The 22,093-nt window shown below is 33.8% G+C and overlaps 2 protein-coding genes across 2 annotated transcripts; one reads left to right on the forward strand and one right to left on the reverse strand.

The window, feature by feature from the left end:
* Positions 1-233: 233 nt before the first annotated feature.
* LOC129919335 (Golgi-specific brefeldin A-resistance guanine nucleotide exchange factor 1) lies at positions 234-13,358 on the reverse strand. Its single transcript, XM_056000195.1, has 9 exons — positions 13,062-13,358; positions 12,784-12,982; positions 11,697-12,721; positions 4,809-5,765; positions 4,539-4,747; positions 4,258-4,484; positions 1,999-4,200; positions 1,606-1,826; positions 234-1,540 (listed from the first exon to the last, which is right to left on the reverse strand). Exons 1-9 carry the CDS (start codon positions 13,161-13,163, stop codon positions 713-715), a joined length of 5,970 nt encoding a protein of 1,989 aa, XP_055856170.1. The 5' UTR covers positions 13,164-13,358; the 3' UTR covers positions 234-712.
* A 5,732-nt stretch (positions 13,359-19,090) lies between these two features.
* On the forward strand, positions 19,091-21,798 carry LOC129905558 (protein HID1). Its single transcript, XM_055981050.1, has one exon. It carries the CDS (start codon positions 19,267-19,269, stop codon positions 21,715-21,717), a length of 2,451 nt encoding a protein of 816 aa, XP_055837025.1. The 5' UTR covers positions 19,091-19,266; the 3' UTR covers positions 21,718-21,798.
* The last annotated feature ends 295 nt before the right edge of the window (positions 21,799-22,093 follow it).

Genomic DNA, 22,093 nt, shown 5'->3' on the forward strand with positions numbered 1-22,093 from the left:
GGATGTCTAAATTGACCGGACTATTAGTATGAGAAAAAAATTGTCAATGTAAAACATTAATTTTATCATTCGTCCTGTTTTTTTTTTATAAATTTGTTTTATAAAGATTTTTGTTTTAGTTTTTATCTGCTGCCCATACAAATTTTTATCTCGCTGTTTTGGCCATTTGTAACCATTGAGTTTGACAAGCCTGCACCAGGGGGTCGCGACCCACACTTTGAAAAACACTGCTCTAGTTTATACAATTTAAATTTTATTTACTTCTCTTTTTAATTGATTTTATAAGTTTTGTATAATATATATATATAACATTTTTTTTGCGATTACAGTTTAGAATTAAAATTGACTGAACATTTTTATTTGCAAAATTATTGTTCATCTCGTTTTTTTGTTGATTCTTATCAGTTTTATCTTAACTTCCAATTAAATACTATGTACAGGGATAAACGCAACAAATAATATAGAGGTAATGAGGGTAAAACGATATGGAATAAAACTATATTGAGGACAAATAATCAACAAAATCGATGATTGATTTAACACATACAACTATTTAACACCTAAAAATTGAAGCTTAAAATTTGATGCTAACTCGTACTGATTGGAATGTTTCACCGCAGAATGAAGTACCACCAAATAATCAACAGCTGAAACGGACGAACTTAAACTAAATGAATAATTAGGTCGCCAAGTAAAATTTTTTGCTTAGTTCCTAGGGGTTTCCAAAGAGCATTTCGGATCCTGGCGGAATGGAACTAGGATCTACATTTGTTCCAAAATAGTTCGTAGATTGGAACATATTTATAACTTGTGGTGGGTCCCCTGAACATATCGGGTCAGTCGACTCTACTTTATCGGCTCTACCTGATTCTTGTTGTTGTTGCATTGTAAGATTATATGGATTCTTAGCGTAGTCCATGTATATATCGGATCCTGAAAGCGATGGTTGCGATTCCACAAATACAGGTGAAAAACTTTGCACAATGGATGATGAAGGCTGGTTGCTCAGACTAACATATTCACTACCTGCTAACACATGACTCATTGGCACATTTGGCATTAATTCAGGAGGCGGCGAACTGGAATTAATTAGGTCATTCTTTTGTTGCATTTGGAAGTGCTGATAGTATTCAGCATATCGTTCTTGCATTATCATATGAGTTGAATAATCCTGAACACTTGTAACATCCGATGGTGGTGTTTCTGGTAGTTCTATTGAGAATTCATATCCACCGGTTTGAGGTATTTGTAGTGGTGTGTCTGAGTGAGTTTTTGAAGGTTCGTGGACAATTTCTTCGATATTAGCTATTGATTTCGGGGAAACAATAAGTTTTTCAGAGAATTGTAAAATGTCGGATTTGTTATCGATATTAGACACTGCTAATGGTGACACTGAACATTTAGTGCTCATTGGCGTTACAGGGATTGCAGATGCAGCGATTGGAACAGGCTGAACTATAGGTGGTGTTGGTTGCTGCAGAAGTGGACTGCCTGTAACCGTGTTGCACGGTTGTTGTGGAATAAGAATTGGAGTGTTTACCTAGAGTAATTAGAAATTAAAAAGTTTTAAATTTGTGTATGGTTCGAAAGGTTTCTTTATTGTACCTGTGTTAATATAAATGATTGTTCCTTTACAGTATTTGTCGGTGGCTGTAAAATAATACTGGATGTATGTGATTCCACTTTTTCAAGTGAATTTTCATCCTGTACATTAATTTCTTCACTACTGCAAGTTTTTCCTGTGCTTTTTTGGGGTAATATAGCTACATGTGGTACACTTGCTATATTTTTATCGTTTATTTGTGACATCATTTGAGGTCGATTTCCTTTAGAAAATTGAGTTGAATAAAGAAAGTGTAAAAAAAAAGATATAAGAAGTATTAAAATACAATAGAATATAAGAACAAAATGAACAAAAATCAAATTAAATGAGATGAAATCAAATAAAATCGAATGAGATGAATGAAATCAAATATTTTTTAGTATGAAAAAACTCACTTTCATCGTTGAAAAGCTCCTCGAGTAGATTCGGTAGAAACTCTTCAATTCTTTTCCAGGTTAATTCCCATAACGGAACATGAAGAGTACCATCATTACAGTGAAATACCCTTACGGAATGCATTACTAAAAGCATATTTTTTAAAATCTCCAGCATTTGTTCATATAACATATCGGAGCCAACTTTCATAAATTTTTCAATATAATCTAAAATTTCCAACCAAAGATCGGTGAAAGTATCTAGCTCAATTAATGGTGTCAGGTGATGCAAAAACACTTTCGACATTATGGTGGCTGTTCGGATACGGGACTCTTCTAATAGAATTTTATCGATTCCGTTTATAGAATTACTTTCTGGCAAAAGTTCGTTGAGTAGCGGAAAAAGTACTTGTTTAAAACAACTCGCCCACTCAGCTCCACTGAGAGTTTGCAAATCATGAACAAGCAAAGCTCTCTGCTGCAAACATGAAATGGCATACGTTCTCACCTCTCTTCGACGATCCATAGCTAAACGGGCTATTCCTTGCAATAATGGACACCAGCCTTGTGCCCATAAAGCTGAACATTGAGGTACAGCACATCCTTCTTCTGCCCACCAGCGAAAAATTTGCGCAGTTCGTGTGTATAAAGTATACATTAAATCCAAAAGCTGTATTGACAATGTCTCATAACGCTGACAGAGTTCCCCATCTTCGCTATCACTGCTTTGATCTACTGCTCGTTTTTCCTTTTTCATTGACTTTTTCTTGTACTGTTCTGGTTTAGCATTCTTCTTACGAGTCTTCAATCCACCATCTCTACAGGCTTCTACAAAAGTTCGAATACATCGTACGCAGGATTCAAAGTTGTATGGAGTAATGTGAGCAACATTACGTACAATAAATGCTAAACTATCCCAACATTTGAACAGTGCAAATGGTGAGTGCTCCACCAACTTGCACGGGAATAGCAAACAATTCGGTTGAGGTGGAGATTGTGGCCTGGAATTCATTGTAAGATCGGTATCCTTATTTACCAGTATCCAATTTTCTGCTGAGGGGCTTGGAAATGGAGAACTATTAGTTGAGTTGACTTGCTGCATTTGTTGTTTCAAAGTCACTTCTGTATCTGATATGTAACCGCGATCAGCAAGACCTGAGTCTTCTTCACTGCTCAAAGCTCCATCAGATTTCGTTCCAGGAGGTGGAAGTACGTCTTCGAATTCCGGTGGAACTGCTCCGGCTCCAACACACTCTAGTATTGTAAAAATAATCTGCCAGTCTAGCTCAGTATGTATATTCTGAGCGCTTGTTTTAAGCAACTCGTAAATTCCAATAGAAATTTGCTTGGAAATTTTAAATATCACATCTGGTTTCAACATGAGAAGCATTTTTAAACTCTGTAGTACAACGGGACATAATTCTTCGTTACGCATCAAATAGATGGCCAACTTCAAGATGGCTACAGTACTTCTATTAAGTAAATATTCGTATCCAAAGGATGATCCACTCATAAGAAGAAGATACATCTGGTCTCGTACGGACGACCAAAGCGGAATCATACGATCTCTATTATGAATAACTATTTTAACCATAAACTCCATCCAAAAAACAACAACGTCTTCAGAATATGGTAAACCAGCGGATTTGTGAGCACTTGGTGGTTTAATTAGAGCCAACACCCACTTTAGCAAATCCTGCAGTGACTCAAATTGTACGAACTTGGATTCTTGAATCATTTGATCAAGTTGACATTCCTTAACACACTTCTTGCCGATTTTGATAAATTCTTGTTCTTCGTATGTTGGCTCGCGTTGTCCTTCTGAGCTAAGATATGAATAGAGGCTGCTAAATAAGCCGGATTCAGGTTTTTGACTTGGTTTTTCTAGAATCAATGTACACTTGCCGCTTGGCTCACAAAAATCTTCGACTTCAACCAAAGATTTAGGTAGCAACTTCAAGCGAAATAGTTGTATTAGAATATCAAGAACATTTTTCCAACTTTCACGCAAACAATCACCATAATCGTGGACCAAACCGAACACGGCTTTAATCGCCGCCTGTGCCTTGGGATTCAAACCAAAGTTTACAGCGAAAGCAATATCGTTCGATGTATCTGTTTGTATGTTGAGCAATGAAGTGAATTTACATAAAGTAAGTATAAGAGCATCGAAATCTTGGTGAAGATTATAGAAGGCTGCTATGCCAGCGCATTTTGTGAAGCCTTAAAAAAATTCGTTTTCACTACTTTTACCTAATAAACACTTTAAAAAACACTTACCCACTAAAGTACGCTGATACCCATTTTCGTTGCTTTTATCGAACATAAAGCTGAGGGCACTGAGAGATGCACCCCAAATAATTTTAAAGAGTTCCTTGTCATATGCAGAATCTTGTACATGATTAAAAACACTATCTGCACCAACACCGCGTCGCAAAAGTACCTTCCATTGATAGTTTTCCTTAACGATGCCTGTTTGTTCTGCCGGCATGACAATTTCTTCATTTCTAAAAAAAGAAAAGGAATAGAGTAAAATTAAATTTTATTTTTTATAGACTTACTTAATGGAACTAAACACTTTGGCCAACATTTCCTGATCGAAATCTTTACCTCCGTCGAGTCCACGTAAATTCTTAAAAAAATCTTCGGGTGTCATTGGAACATTAAGTCGCTTCGCATTAGAATTATGCTGGTCCATGTTCAACATAATAATAGCATAAGCTAAACTAAATGCGGCATCCGTGTTGGCAAAAGGTTCGTTATTTTGTTTCTTAAAAAAAATAATATAAGTTAAAATAAATGTTAGCAAATTTTTTTCTTCAAAAACATACATGCCAATGATCTGCAAAATGTTCGAGAACTAAAAATATTAATGGAGCCTCTCCAGGCAGACGGAAAGTTTCTAAATACAAACGTAACGCTTGATCAACCCGAAGTCCAGTAAAATCAAAGCTTTCTACGAAGTTCTGTAGAATTTTACTTTCGACATTTTTCTTTTTGCTAATGTATTCGCCGATCATTTTTTTGTCCAAACCAGGATTCTCTCGCAGCAAGAGTACAACTTCCTTCGGATCGAGAACAGTATTTAATATGCCGTTCTCTTGTAAATATTGTATACCCTTTTCCGGGCGTTGATTAAAAAGTTCAGTACCTTGTGTGAGAACTCTTTTTTTATTTTTTACATCGGCAAGTTGTTCTTTTGATATTTGTTGTGATCTTGAATGAGTTCTTATGCGTGTTGAATTGTTTATAAATTTAGAAATATTCTCGACAACCATAGAAGAATCAGATTCGTTAAAATTTGGTTCGACTACTATGCCCTCTAGTCCAGAGTTTTGACGTGAATGTCTATTAGATGACGGAAGAGGGGCATTTGCACCTCCTCCACTTTTAGCAGCAACACAGTTTCTTTCAATTATTTCAATTATTGAGATTAGGGTATCCATTGAGAGCAAATGAGTGCTGTAAACGGCATTTGTTGCAGATAATGTATATTTTGAGAGCAAATTAGTAATGTTTTCAAATAGATCACTGCAGTATAAATCACAATCGTAGTTTATGTAAAGTTCAGCCACAAAACCTGGAATACGCCAAAGTTGCAGAAGATTGTCTAGCGCCAGCTCTCGCATTTCATATGGTGTTTTTGGATTATCACTGACAATTATATCGGAAAGTTTTTTTAAGTACGCTTCAAGTTGAAATTTTAAATGATCACGGAGCGATTCAAACAGAAGAAAGCAAACTTGTAAATCTGAAGCAAAAATCGATAGGCGCTCAGAATTCATAAGCTGAAATGTATACAAATGTTTCAATTAATTTTATACTATAAATAAATTTGGAATACGAAAACATAATTTTCACAACTAACAATAGAAAATATATCTGCACCTCAATTTTGGAATCAAATAACTAACTATTTTCGAATGTGAATGCAAATTTTTTTTAATTATACGTGTGCGTAAACACGCTATATTAGAGAATAGTTTTTTTTTTAACCGACTTCAAAAAAGGAGGAGGTTCTCAATTCGTCTGTATTTTTTTTTATGTTTGTTACTTTGAACTGGGTGAACCGATTTCGATATTTTTTTGTATTTGAAAGCTGATGCTCGTAGTGTGGTCCTATTTCAAATTTGTCCAGTTCTGAGTATGGATTCTATGAAAAAACATAAATATAAGTTTCAAGGCAAGAGTACGATAACTAAGGCGGTGAAAAATAATAACGAAATTCTGTAGAACAGTCAAATACAAGCATTTTTCACTGTGGGAGGGGGGTCTATCTCAACCCGTTTGGGCGGGCGGGGCAATTTTCTAAAATATGACAAAAAATTTAAAAAAATTATTAAAAAACAACGGCAACATTTACAGTTATTAATCATAGCTTTTTCAAAAGCTACACTTAATTTTAATTTTTAAATTAAATTATTTCAATCAATGGTTTTCGAAATAATCGATTTCAAAGTCAAAATTTGTGAAAAAACAAATTGAATACAATTTTTGTGACATTAAATATGAAATTAATAGATTAAATAAGCTGCCTTAATTAATTTCTAATCAAATACTGGAAACCATATACTTCTATACCTTCTAGTTTTTGACAAAATTAAAAATAAGAAAATTACCTTTTCATCAGATTTTAATTTTCTTGGCTATTTTCGCCAATATTAACAGCTTTTTTAATTTAAAGTATCATGCCTGGCCCGCTTTGAGGGCTCTCAAGATTTAAACTCCTTTTTGTATCCTCTGTCCCGCTCAAACAACTTCTTTGCTTCGCTTAGGCCATTAAATTGGTCCTAAGAATTTCGCGATATTTTTAAAAAGAATACTTAAAAATAATTAAAAATCTTAGAAGTATGAAGTTCAAGCCGTATCAAAGTGAGATGGCAACCCCCCTGCTTGGATACACCATAGGATTTGGGGTGGGGTCAAGGTTGGGTATGTAGAAAGTTTCTTTTGAATTCGAAAAAACTTTTAAATTCTGATTTGCCTACACCCAAACTCGCACCCACCCCAAATTTTATAATAGTGAGCCCAAGGTGGCATACTGCTTGCAAGCATTAAATACAAACTTGATCAAAAGGAAATTTTGATAAAAACGAAGTTTTTTTAATTTTCAATTTTCTCAAAAACTAGAAGACATAGAAGCATATGGTTTTCAGAATTTGGTAAGAAATTTATTGAGGCAGTTTTTTACATCGATTAATTTCATATTGAAATTCATAGTCTTGGTAAAAATAGTATTAAATGTGTTTTTTTAAACTTTTTTTTGATTATTTCGAGAACATTTAATCAAATAATTTGATTTAAAAATTAGAAATAAGTGTGCAATTCTGGCTTTTGAAAAAGGTATCATTTATAACTGTAAGTGTTGCCGTTGTTTTTTAATAATTTTTTTTTTATTTTTCAAAATTGTTGTTTGTGGAGGGTTTTCAACACTTACGACAATTATTTGCTGAAGGATCAAAAACCTAGTTTTCAATAGAAAAAATGTCGTATGTGCAAAAATTAAACACATACGTCAAAATAAATACCCAATCGCATTCGACCTTGCACATACGACAAAATGAATACGAATTATATCCTAAACTAAAGCTAAGTATACACAATTGCAAGATTTTCAAATATTGGCCGAAATGTCAAAAGTCTTCCAATAGCAACCAATGAGCTGCCAATTGTCAATTCCTCGGCGTAAAGTAAAATTGTTCTAAATCCACTTTTTACCGAAAATGAGATAATGATGCAGTTTAACTAATTTGAGGGTGGTCTTTACGAATTTCAAAACCGTTTTTGTCAAAAAAATTTTATTCCGCAGATAATATAATTTAATGGGACATAGAACAATAAAACAGGGAAGTAGCCTTTTGAAAATGAGCCCGAGTATTCTTGATTGTTCTAAGTCCCATCATATTTCGTTCTATGTCCACTTTTTATTTAACGAAAGTGCTTACTTGTATAGGAATCGTTCTATGTCCAATCTTGGATTTTTAGTTTTTAAAAATATTAAAAAATAGTATGCACCTACTAATGAGGTAAACTTGTATGATTTATTCAAGGGAGAAGAACAAACTTTACAACAAACATAACTTGAATGGCGAACGATCAGAAAAATGTCGCTTTAAACCAATTTGAAACTTTAAAATCGTCCCCTGTAAAATTTTCTTTTTGTGACTAAGAACAATTTTGCCTTACGCCGACGAATTGTCTACCAAATGAAAATTGTGTGTTTCATTTTATCCAAAAATTAGACAAATAATTGGGAGAATAGCAGCTGACATCTGCAGCCAAATTTTTGTCATTCAATTAAAAATTGTCTGTTTACATGGTTGGGAGACTTTAGAGACCAACAAATTGGTAGACTCATTGGAATACAATTTTTTGACAGATAACGGAGAATATAAAAATTTATTTAGAAGTTGGAATGAGACAGGAAAAAAAATCCTATGGGAAAGGGTCTGTTCCCCTCCGTCTAGCTTGGAAAAATAAAAATTAAACATTTAACTTATAATGACGTGCTATAACTTTTAGCAAAACCAATAACATTCCTTTATATTATATTTGAATAAAGCTGTTTTAAGGAATAGTGCTTGAAAAATTTACTTTCAATTTCAAAATTTTTAAACAAAAATTACAAAAAAATGTAATCTTATGTAATTGAGTATTAATGGTGGACAGAATGATGTAGCTGTGGCTGTAACTTGTGGTCCTGTCAAAGTTAAAAAGTATGAAATTAGTACATTGGTCCCAGAATACGTAGCTGTGGCTGTAGCAAGGAAATCCGCTGTGGTACAAGTCGAGTCGTTATTACGCCACATATTCTGTTCATCTTTTCTACATTTTGAGCGATTTTAATTGACATCTTGTACCACGGCGATTTTCTTTGATACAGCGAATTTGCATTCTGTTTCACCAGTTAACGCAGATTTCAACTCTTTCATTGGTTTTTATTCAAAAACAGAAAACCGGATGCTAAAATGTTTTGTCGTTTTCAAAAAATAGAAAAAAACAAACTTTTTTAAATAATTTCTCAATAACGATTGCAATAATAAGAACATCATCAAATGACCAATCAGTCAACAATCGTTCAATTATTTGAAAATAAAAAAAATTGTGCGTTTAGTTTAAATTATTATTAAAAACAAAAGTTTGGCTGCAAATTGTCACTTTTGACAGATAAAATTGGATATTTGCATGGTTGATAGAAAATTGATGAAAATCTGTTGGGAAAATTATGCCGTCATGCTTAAGATATATATTAAACAGCATTTTAAAGATTGTTTTTTCTATCAAAAACTGCATCAAACCATTTTTTTAAATACGACAGTAATTTTCACAGGCGACGATTAGTAATTTAAGTAATAAAAAATGAGTTTTTTAATGTCTGCGCTCATTGTTAGAATTTTCTTTTTGCCCGTGGCCTTAAACTTGGTATTATTGGATCTGATATGATGGATTACATCTTCATTCGTCGCAATTTGGCTACATTTTCGCAAACCAGCGGTAATCCTTATTTCGGTATTCTTAGGCTTCCTCAGAGTCATCTAACTAATAATTAAAGTGTTTTCTGAAGCCATTGTTTGATTAATAAAAAAAACTTTTGGCTTATTGCTTTACTTGTCCAAGTTCCCTGTTTTACCCTGTTTTTTAAATACTTTAAATTGGTAATAGTAGGGCATATGACGGATGCTCACCATTAATTTATGTGAAGAGGAAACACATTCAATCTTAGAGGTTTTCTTTTTACAGCGTCATTTTTTTTTATTTCCGTGTCTATTTGTTATTTCTCATTTCAAAAGATTTCTGCAGTCTCTTTAACAAAAGAAAATTGAATGGTTCTGCACTGAGAATCTGCGAAGCGTTCCAGGCAAGTTAAAAAGCTGTTGACATTAGCGCCTGCCTGGCGACTTTACATATCCTAAGCGGAGCAACGAATTTGCAAGATTGGGCTTGAAACTTTTTTTTGGTTCCTGAAAAATGTTATTTGTGGAACTTAAGTGGTTAACGCTCTGACCGACTCAATTATCAAAGAAAAATATCTCTAAATTAATACTGGTAAAGAAAAATGTTCAATAAAAATTGTTACTACAACATTATCAATTTGATAAATTAATTTAAAAACGGACTAATTAAAAATTTGTAATAGGTATATCTCAAAAAGGAGATTACAAGTATTACAGAATGAAGCGACGCGTGTACTGTTAAGGCGCGATCATGCTAGCATTAGAGCAATGCGTGAATCATTAAATTGGCTCAACATGAACAATCGGCTTTACATGCTCACAATGACATTCATCAGAGTATCTAACAAGTCAAACGAAAATCCTGAGTACAATCTTCCGAGTAACGAAGGCTTGGTGATTCAGCGAATGAGAACATCAAGAGCGTAGCGATCCATGTTCTAATACGGTTACCAAGCTTTCAATGACCTACCGAAGGAATTAAAAGCTTCAGTCAACATAAACGAATTAAAAAAAAACTTATTGTTCTATATTCGAGAGTGTGTTATATAAAATTCTTTTAATACTTAATTATTTGAGACTGTATTGTTTAAAAATTTTAAATTAATGCGTTATTGTAATTTTGAAATGTATAAATTATTATTATATTTAATTATTTGAATGAAATGGCATAATCAGAGCTAAATATGTATTATAATGTATTACATTACATTACAATTTACCCAACGCACTCTAATGAAATCTACGGAAATAAATGTAGCCACAATATCCAGCAAACTTCAATATGGCGACCACGTTTTACAAGAACCTACGTAAACAAATTTAACTAAACAAAATGCACCAAAGATATATCAAAAGACCGATACGAGAATCTACGCAAATATATTTATCAATCCTCCCTTAACAAAAACAGATTAAACTTTTATAACTGCTTTTGACAAACACTCCACAACAACACCCACTATTAGAAGCTTTCTTAAAAACTCTCGAAATCGAAAGCTTATTAAAAAAAAAATGTAAGAAACAAATATTAAGGGTATTACAAAATTTAAAAAAATGTTATAGTGAATGGCATTAAAAACTAAATAGTGGCTGGTGAGTGAAAAAAAAAACAAGCAACCAAAAACGCTAGGGCGCTAGGAAGGTTGTTTTCGGATTTGTCGGTCGGATGAGGATACAAAATACACACTTTAAAAAAGTGGGTTTATTTCAATTTAGTATGCATGGCGTGCAACTGAGGTTTAGAAAGCTTTCCCATAAGCTCTTAGCTTATGTGTGCAGAAAGAAAGTATTCATTCTTAACCCACTGTAGACACACCTCTTTTTTGCGAATTTGGTTTATACTTTTTCATGGCGCTAGAACTTTTTTCGGTCTCACTATTTTATGGAGAATCATATACCAAATTGATGTAGAATTTTCCTGTATTCACAATTCCAAGAAAATGTATTTTCACCCTTATAAAAACACTTTTCTGTGACCACTTTTCATTTTTGTTCTGCCAAATTCGCACCTGTGTGCCGACAGAGGGTTAAAAAAAAGTTAAGGAATTGGAATTTTTAATTTCATTTTTCATGTTCTTTTTCTTTTTTGTATACATATGTATTTACTATTGTGATATAATTGTTTTACTATTCTCTTTGAATGAGTTTAACATCTACAGTTTCGTTATTCCTTTATACTTGCTTTTGTGACTGACAGTGTATTTTACAAACTATAGCATAGCGCCTATGGAAATACATTTTTCGAACATAATAAAAAAAACTTACTGCAAATAGATTCCTGCACAAATCATCTTTAACCAGTTCCATCAGAGTTTCATACTTTCCAATATTATCAGCACCCACCTCAAATGCCACAGTCAACAAACTCAACCCCATATGGACCATTATGTCTGTATTCTGCTTATCCAATGGATTGCAAAGCAAAATTAAAAACCTCAATAGCTCTTGAATGCAAGGCAGGCCATATGGCAATAAAGGATTCACCCCTTCATTCTCAATTGAACTTTGTTGAGTAAACCTCACTCCAACACTGTTCACATAATCATTATCTTCCTGTTTGTCATTTGCACCATCTAAAAGGCTCACTGTTACTTCACTTTTGTTTTCTCCAACATTAATTTGTTCAACCGCTTCTAAGTCTGGATTATTCTCATTGAATGTATTCGAAGTGTCTTCATCTATAGCTAAAGTTGTTGTTGGAGTTTGTGTGAGTTTTCCTTGCATATCAAGAATATTTCCAACTGGAGAAGCGGGGGTTGTAGCCAATGGAGGAACTTTTAGCGTTGCAGTCAAACTTCCAGGGCTCTGGGGGTCCTCCACATTTACTTGCGGCACTGCCTTTTGTTCTTCATTCTTCATTGCATTTATGCGAGGAATTTGAGTAAATTTTGGAATATGTTTGCTTTTAGTTTTTTTGGTATTTTCGTCAATGGAAGTAGCCATCATCTTGAACTTTTTTAACAAACCAGCATCATTGCGCTCTTCAGCAAACTGAGGCAGTCTAATAAAAAGCAAAAGGACCATATCCTTCAGAGCCTGTTCAGCAGAACGTCTTAATAGTTCATTAAGACGGGGTTCGAAACAAATTTTAAAACAACTCAGCATCATTTCGCAAATACTCTCATTGGTCAGTGCACTTCCTTCCGGACTACGCATTAGTGTGTGCAAGACTTCAATTACCCTAAAAAGTGCTACACCATCAGATGATTGATCTGTTCCAAGGAATCTTGCATGTGTTACAGAATCAGCTATGCTTTCTACAGTAACTGCAAGTGTCGGGTGTGTGGGATCTGAAGTAAACCATATTGTATTGATAATAAAACGTATATAAATATGTAATATATAAATTTACCAATTAATCCATACGACAAAAATTTATTGATTGCAACCAGAGCCAAACTGGTAACAGCACCAGTTGTTTCCTCGGAGCGAATAACTTCCAAAAATGGGGCCAGAAAGACATTTGGATCGATAAGTCTCAAGTCCTCGATGCGATTCATTACTTGTTTAAGATCAACAAACAATTTCATAAGACCATCTTTTTCTTCATCCTATTAAAAGCATGAATGCAATAATTGTTTTAATTAGTAAACAATTTTTATAATTATGTAGAAAATGATAGAATTATACCACGTATGATGTGGAGCTCCAGCGACTTCCTCTTCTCATAGCCGTCATCATTGTGGACATTTCGCCACGCACGACGAATATTCCATTCCCAGGAAGAGACATTTTTAAATATTTCACTATATTTTGTAGAGTTCTATCGTTTTATAAAGTAATTTGGTTAAAATTTTGTATGTTGCAATTCAATTTTTTTATAAATTTATGTTCTCCATTATTTCTTTGATGAAATATTTCCTTTTTTTTCGTTTTGACAAGTGGACTCAACGACGACAGACTTTTAGCGTTTGATGACGTTTAATGACATACGATATAGATACATTCTCAAAATACGGTCTTTAATCCTAAAGGTATAACTACATTGGCTCAAAAAGTGAAAAAGTACATAAGTGAAAATTTTCAAATGCATTTTTGTGTAGTTTTTCGGGCTGGAAAATTAAAACTAATGATGCAGAAAGCTTATTTTTTGGTCTAAAAAACAATTTGTATACTCTTTTTCACAAAACAATTGCGCTAGCCAGAAAAAATATAATTTCACTTTTGTACTTTTTCAAAAAGTGGTGTATGTAGTTAAGCCTTAATGCTAGAGCCACACTAGATTGATCAACCACGTTCAACCTTAGAGGATATAATAGGTCTGTTTGGTTTCTTTTTGGACAAAAATATGAAACCTTTTTAAGGAGTGGGGATGAAATTCTCTCAGAGAAAGAAAAATTGTGTAAAAGTACCCAAACGCTTTTGGCACAAAATTTTCTGCTACTTTTTCTACAACAACAAAAATGTAAACAAAAACACCAATTGAAAAAAAAATAAAAAAACGAAAAATATCTAAACATTTTGTTTTGTTTTACAAACTTTTATTTTTATTCATTTTTTCATAGATCATTTATAAAATAAAGCACTTAACCATTAAAACACAATAAATAAAAATAAAAACACAAAACATAGCCACATCGCCATGTTTCTACTTTGTTTTTTTGTTTTCTTTTAAAAATGTTAACACAAATTGAAAAAAAAAAGAATTGAAAAATATTAGCCGTTTTTTATTATCACTTGATCCATATATAGATCATTACTTAAAATGTATTACAACAACTACATGAGATCTTGCAAGATTTCGATTCGTGCTCCTAATTGAATCATTTATTTGCAAAACATGATAAGTCCACTTTTTTTCAAAATTCGTTTTTTTTTGACTAAATTTGTACTCCAGGGATAACCACGTCTGTCTTTAAAATATGAAGTATATACTCCATCTATATCCGATTTTACAGCTACGCGAAATATTTTTTTAGTATCAAAAACAGAATAAGTCCCGGACTTATCATCTTTTGAAAATAAACAATAGCTTCTTTTTGTGTAAATGGTATATTAGATTAATGGCTGAAAATCTTAAGTTTAAAGCTACTTTAAAGTTAAATAAGCAGTCCGGACATTGTATTTTATTCTCAAATATAATTGTTTGATAGACTGGGGCTAAAAGCAAAATTGCATATCCATTTAAAAACTAATTTCACATCCGTTTATTCTTAAAGTATGATAAGTCCAAAAGCGTTTTTATTTTTTATCTTTTGAGCTATCGCTCCAAAAATTAGTAACGAAACGGTATTTTGTAGCTAGGCAAGAGTTCTACAGAATGTATTTTTTATAAATTTTTCTACGCATATCAAAAGAAAATAGAACGTTTTTTTCTTCTCCTGAAAAATTTAAAATCATGGACTTATCATGTTTTGCAAATAAATGATTCAATTACTCCAGTCAAAGCGTCGGAAAAAAGGGCCTCACCTTGCGCAGAGAGGCACTGTCAGTTTTTATTTCATGGATCGATAGAGGTATATTTAAAAGGCTTAAACCCAATTTCTCACCACCTGATCATTCTTTTTAGCGGAGTTAGTCACAAAAATGCATTTTGTGGGATATTTTACTTCTAAGCTAATATCTTTGCTCCAGATTGTCGTAGATCAAAAAATAAACATACATTCTCTTCCTTATAATATTTTCTATCGTTGTATGTAATTTCATTGTATTTGAGTGAGTAAATACAAAATGGCAGCCATTTAAAGTCAAATTCTTGCTGTTAAAAAACACATTTTTGTCATTATTTCGAAAAAAGCTTACATCATGATTGACATTTTTCTCATTTATTTTGTAGCCCTTTTCATGTCCTGCATTTTACAGAAAAAATCAGCTCTTTATCACCAAAGATGGCCGAGCAATTGATAAATGAACGCATGCAAAACCGGTGCGAAAACACCCAAAAATATCGTGTTTTGGGAATAACTCGGCTTCAGAGTGTCCTACGACAAAAAATAAAGCTATTAATTGTTCGTTACAACATTTTCTATCGATTTGGTGCACATTATTTTTGTTGAAACAAATAAAAAATAAGACGTTTTTTTGTTTAGCAAACTTTTGCCTTATTATTTTATAAACAGTGCAAGTATTGGCTAACAAAATAAAATACTGTTGTAGCCCTTTAAATTACAATTTTAAAAAAAATTAGCTCTCTACGACCCACACGAGAAATTAATCTTTTAATTTCTCTTTTGTATTTATAAAGAATTTACACATTTAAGCAACGTTGCTTAACGATTGCTTAACTTAAACGCCATTCACCACGTTTAGAGCTTGCTTAGAGCCATTTTAAGAATGATTTGACCACATATGAATTATTATTAAGATCGTGAGCTCAGTATCATGCTATTAATTTATCTAGGGTTTTGATGTGAAGACTACATTTTGTTTTGAAATTTAATTATTCCCTAAAAGGAGCTTGTATTTTAAATTGAAACTAAAGAATTGAAAAATATTAATAAAAAGGAATTAAAATGGTTAGTAAAAATCAACTCCCTCTTTTGGCTTTGACCTGCGTATTTTATTGAGGAACCCGACGACGTAAGCAAAATCATCGTCAACGAACTAATCAGTGTTTTTATTTGCAGTCAAATTTATGAATAGGTATTTGTTTACAAATACATACTTACAAAATGTCAAAAACCACGTGATGTTTCTAAAATGTAGTAGTATTTTGTACTAAATTAGTTAATTTCCCCTCATTTTTTGACACTACTATTGTTTAGTTAATCATCTGTGGGAAATCAATTATAAATCCAAATCTAAGCAACGTTGCTTAAAGGCGAATTAAATATTTAAGCAAGCTTAACTAAACAACCATTGAGAACCAATTTAAGCAAATCTAATAAATACGGCTATTTGTATTTAAAACCTATTTAGAGGTGGTTTAAAGTTAAACAACCTTTAAGATTCTTTTATAATATGGCTGTAGGGCTTTTTACTTTAATTACTTTACTAGTCATATGTAGCCGTATTTATTAGATTTGCTTAAATTGGTTCTCAATGGTTGTTTAGTTAAGCTTGCTTAAATATTTAATTCGCCTTTAAGCAACGTTGCTTAAATTTGGATTTATAATTGATTTCCCACAAATGATTAACTAAAGGATAGTAGTGTCAAAAAATGAGGAGAAATTAACTAATCTAGTACAAAATACTACTACATTTTAGAAACATCACGTGGTTTTTGACATTTTGTAAGTATGTATTTGTAAACAAATACCTATTCATAAATTTGACTGCAAATAAAAACACTGATAAGTTCGTTGACGATGATTTTGCTTACGTCGTCGGGTTCCTCAATAAAATACGCAGGTCAAAGCCAAAAGAGGGAGTTGATTTTTACTAACCATTTTAATTCTTTTTTATTAATATTTTTCAATTCTTTAGTTTCAATTTAAAATACAAGCTCCTTTTAGGGAATAATTAAATTTCAAAACAAAATGTAGTCTTCACATCAAAACCCTAGATAAATTAATAGCATGATACTGAGCTCACGATCTTAATAATAATTCATATGTGGTCAAATCATTCTTAAAATGGCTCTAAGCAAGCTCTAAACGTGGTGAATGGCGTTTAAGTTAAGCAATCGTAAACAACGTTGCTTATATGGCGGTTTTTGTGCGTTTTTAGTCGGTATTTTAAACAATTAAGAATTCGGTAGCTGACACTGGTCGCCAAATTGTCATGTTTTGACAATTTGGCCCAGACTGGGTTTTTTTTTTGTATAGTTAAAGGCTTGGGCACACTGGAGGGTATGCGGTAGCGGTACGGGTAGCGGTGAGGGTACTTGTATGAAAAAAACTCCAAACTGACACATCAACGTTCAGGTGTGGAATTTTTTTAGTACAAATATCGTTACCGCTATACCGCATACCCTCCGGTGTGGCCAAGCCTTAAATCCGGTTGTAATAAAAAACACACCTTATGTGTACCTACTGTACTTCCAGATGTGCTGCGTTGGATGTACTTTTAAAGTACATTTTTGTCTGTTCTTTTAATTGAGGGGAAAGTTATTTCATCTTGCATGCAAGAAGAAGATATAGCTGCTTCACGTAATCTTATATACCGAAAGTATATAACTGAGTTTTTCCTGAGCTCCTATCTTTTTTCAGTGGACAAGTAGTACTTCTTTTACGTACGTATTTCACCGGTTTTTTTTTCTGTAGTTCTGCGTTTGCTGGGTACTTTTTTCTACGTTACATGAAGGTGTGTTCGATATTTTCTCGCTGAATGCGCACTAAGAAGTTACCAAAACATCTACTAGTAGTAAACTACCTCTACTACTTTCAAGAGAAAGTAAAATAGGTGTGTTTTTTTATTACCACCGGGGTCGGGGCTAAGCAATTTACATGTTAAATACAACCATGTTAAATACATACAAAAGAGAAGGTATGATCATTAGAAAAAACTCAGTATCGAGACTGTCAAAACTTAAAAATGGCTACTTAAGGTTTTGACAGCTGCCCATTGAAATTGTTGTTGTAAACAAATTTGTCTTGGAAATTGTTATTGCTTTTGACTTTGTCAAATATTAAATGTCAAAACCTTACTACCCCATTTTGTAAGATGGCGGCTCTAATGATCATACCTTGTCTTTTTATACCATGAAATACAACACCACCTTAGCCCCGTGGGCTTACTTGTTTAGCCCGGAGATTTCTCTGAACAGTTTAAAATCGGTGCTACCGAACTATTTTTTTCAAAAATTGTTTAGAATTAGTTTTAAAACGTGAAAACTCACCTTTGGAATGACAAAATGTATTTAACTAGTTTTGGTAGCATACATTTTTGTACATCTTTGTAAAACATATAAGAAAAATGCAAGAAAAACCCGAAAGCTACCGCATGTACCCTTCGGTGTGGCCAAGCCTTAAGGCTTGGCCACACCGGAGGGTACGCGGTAGCGGTACGGGTAGCGGCAACGATATTTGTATTAAAAAAATTCCACACCCGAACGTTGATGTGTCAGTTTGGAATTTTTTCCATACAAATACCCGTACCGTTACCTGTACCTCTACCGCGTACCCTCCGGTGTGGCCAAGCCTTAAAGGCTGACACATCAACGTTCGGGTGTGGAATTTTTTTAATACAAATATCGTTGCCGCTACCCGTACCGCTACCGCGTACCCTCCGGTTTGGCCAAGCCTTTAAAGGCTTGGCCACACTGGAGGGTATGCGGTAGCGGTACGGGTAGCGGTGAGGGTACTTGTATGAAAAAAATTCCAAACTGGTAATATATTCCGAACGTTGTCAAAATTTGTTTGTCTAAAATGGGCACCAATCTCTCAGGTGGGCCTTAAATTTTTATATTTCAATCGCAGTGAATAGGAAATTTGTTTTTGTTTTAATTTATAAAATGTCATTTAAAAATATTATATATCGAAAAATAACAAATTTTCTTCGTGTTTCATCGCGGAAAATGGTAAATAATTGTTTAAAAATTAGTGGTGTGCGTGGTTTATCGGTTTTTGTGCGTTTTTCGTCGGTATTTTAAACAATTAAGAATTCGGTAGCTGACATTGGTTGCCAAAGTGTCATGTTTTGACAATCTGGCGACCAATGTCAGTTCGGAATATATTACCTTTTTATGTGTACTGTGCCGCAATGCCTCCAATTGTGGAGGCTCGATGTCATCAATGCCTTAAGTGTTCAGATTTTTCTATTGAACGTATGAACTGTTGTGTCAAGAAAAAATTTCTATCTGTCATCCAATTAACTTTGTGTGTTTCCATTTTTTTTAAGTCGTGTCCAATAAGAATTGAAAAAATCAAAAAAGTATTACTTAAAAGAATTTAAAAAAAAAGATCTACCAATCCAAATTATTAAAAAAACACAGCTGTTGCACAACTAATCAGCCATGGGTAATACGGATTCCAAATTGAATTTTCGCAAAGCAATTGTTCAACTGACAACGAAAAATCAAACCATTGATTCAGATGATGATGTATTCTGGGATCAATTCTGGAGTGGCCACACTACGAGCCTTGAAGATGTATTTGCTTTGGTAACTGCAAATGAAATACGTAACTTACGCACTGAAAATCCTTCTAACTTGGCCACTCTGTGTTACAAAGCTGTTGAAAAGTTGGCAGCTGCGGTCGATAGCAGCTGCCGCACTCAGGCTGAGCAACAGTGCGTTCTGAACTGTGTACGCTTGCTCATTCGAATTTTACCGTACATATTTGAGGATGGAGAATGGAAACATTTCTTTTGGTCTTCATTACCTGGCTCGAATGACAACCAAAAAGTCAACAGCGGAGAAACTCCTCTTGCTCAGAGTTTGGTCAATGCTATTTGTGATTTGCTATTTTGTCCAGATTTTACTGTCCTTATTACTAGAAAATCAGGTCCAGAAAAGGCTGATGAGTTGGCCAACATTGATTCTTGCGAATATATCTGGGAAGCAGGTGTTGGATTCGCTCATTCGCCTCCAAAAAATGCCCATATGGAAAGACGGCGCACGGAACTGCTTAAACTATTATTGACATGCTTCAGTGAACCAATTTATAAGCTGCCAAACCAAACTGAAGAGCCTAATAAATGGATAGCGTATTTTACTAGCGCCGACAATCGTCATGCGTTGCCGTTGTTTACATCGTTTCTTAACACAGTGTGTGCGTATGACCCAGTCGGCTTTGGAGTTCCTTACAATCATTTGCTTTTCTTCGACACAACTGAACCTCTGGTGGAAGCATGTTTACAGATTTTGATCGTAACCCTTGATCATGATATGATCATGCATTCAGGAGGAAACTTTGACGAAGGTTTCGGAGATAATTTGTTTATCAATTATTTATCTAGAGTACATCGCGATGAGGATTTTTTCTTTATTCTGAAAGGTATCACAAGGCTCCTCAATAACCCTCTTGTCCAAAATTATCTTCCAAATTCTACTAAACGTCTACATTGCCATCAGGAATTGCTAATACTCTTCTGGAAGATCTGCGACTATAACAAAAAGTTCCTATACTTTGTTCTTAAGAGCAGTGACGTGCTAGATATTCTAATACCGATTCTTTATCATTTGAATTATTCACGGGCTGATCAATCTCGCGTTGGACTTATGCATATTGGTGTCTTTATTCTTCTGCTTCTTTCTGGCGAAAGGAATTTTGGAGTTCGGCTAAATAAACCTTATACAGCTACAGTACCAATGGATATTCCTGTATTTACAGGAACTCATGCTGATTTGCTCATCACAGTATTTCATAAGATTATAGCTACGGGACATCAAAGGCTCCAGCCTCTTTTCGATTGTCTGTTGACTATTCTTGTTAATGTGTCGCCATATTTGAAAACTCTATCAATGGTTGCCAGTGTAAAGCTGTTGCATCTTCTTGAAGCATTTAGCACTCCTTGGTTTCTATTGTCAGCGCCATCTAATCATCATTTGGTGTTTTTTCTTCTTGAAATATTCAATAACATAATTCAGTACCAATTCGATGGAAACTCAAATTTGGTTTATACTATCATTAGGAAGAGACATGTATTCCATGCTATGGCAAATTTACCCTCCGACATGACTGGAATTGCAAAGTGTTTAAGTACGAGAAAGTTTTGTAAATTCAACCTTCCACCAGTGCCTGATGCGATGGTTAAACAAATTGCGTCTACAATACCAGTTCTGCAAGAAGATCCGCTCACAGAAGAAGAGTCTGAAGTTGAATCGATTGATAATAAAGATGAATCGACTATGGAAGGATCTCGACCAGCTCTGCCAGCTGAACCAGGAACGCTTAAAACTTCTCTTCTCGATACACCGGGTATAAATCAAATGACCGAACGAGAAACAGCGCACCCAAGTAGCTCGCCCGAAGGGACCATTGCAATTGAAGGAGCAGCAGCAGTGATTGCTGTTCAAAAATCACCGTCTGAATCACGGTCGGACACACCACCTCCCAAAGAACCGATATCGAAATTGTCGATAGCAACACGTGGTAGTATTCGCATGGTACCATCAACTCAAGATCGTTGGACCCCGACACCCGAATGGATTGTCTCTTGGCGCTCTAAATTACCATTGCAGACGATAATGAGATTATTACAAGTGTTGGTGCCACAAGTTGAGAAGATCTGCATCGACAAAGGACTTACAGATGAATCCGAAATTTTAAAGTTTCTTCAACATGGAACACTGGTCGGTTTGTTACCTGTGCCACATCCAATTTTAATCAGAAAATATCAGGCTAATAGTGGAACTACAGCCTGGTTTAGGACGTACATTTGGGGTGTCATTTATTTAAGAAATGTCGAACCGGCTATATGGTATGATACAGAAGTTAAATTATTTGAAATTCAAAGAGTATAAACTTTATTTTTTTTATAAATTAATTGTGACTTTATTCTAATGTCGAGGAAAATACATTCCTTAAGTTATTTCAAGCATTTATTTAAGTTATTTTATTTTTAAGCCTTCGAAATTTATTATATGTACCTATTTATTTTCTCTTGTTAGTAGTTATTACTATATCGTCTTAACTGTTTTTTTTTTCACGTTTTTAAATAGTATGTGCACAGGTGTAAAAATATTAAACTTAGTTTTCAAAATGAACTGTGTCCTTAAATAAATTATTCTTTTGAATGATAAATACCAAAAAAAATGAAAACGCGTTTGAGAATAGAAAATCAATAGTTTAAAATTTTAGTAATTATCTATTTCTTTTTTAACCCAAAAAAAAAAACAA

Source organism: Episyrphus balteatus, chromosome 1 (assembly GCF_945859705.1).
Source record: "Episyrphus balteatus chromosome 1, idEpiBalt1.1, whole genome shotgun sequence".
In the NCBI taxonomy this organism is placed as follows: Eukaryota; Metazoa; Arthropoda; class Insecta; order Diptera; family Syrphidae; genus Episyrphus; species Episyrphus balteatus.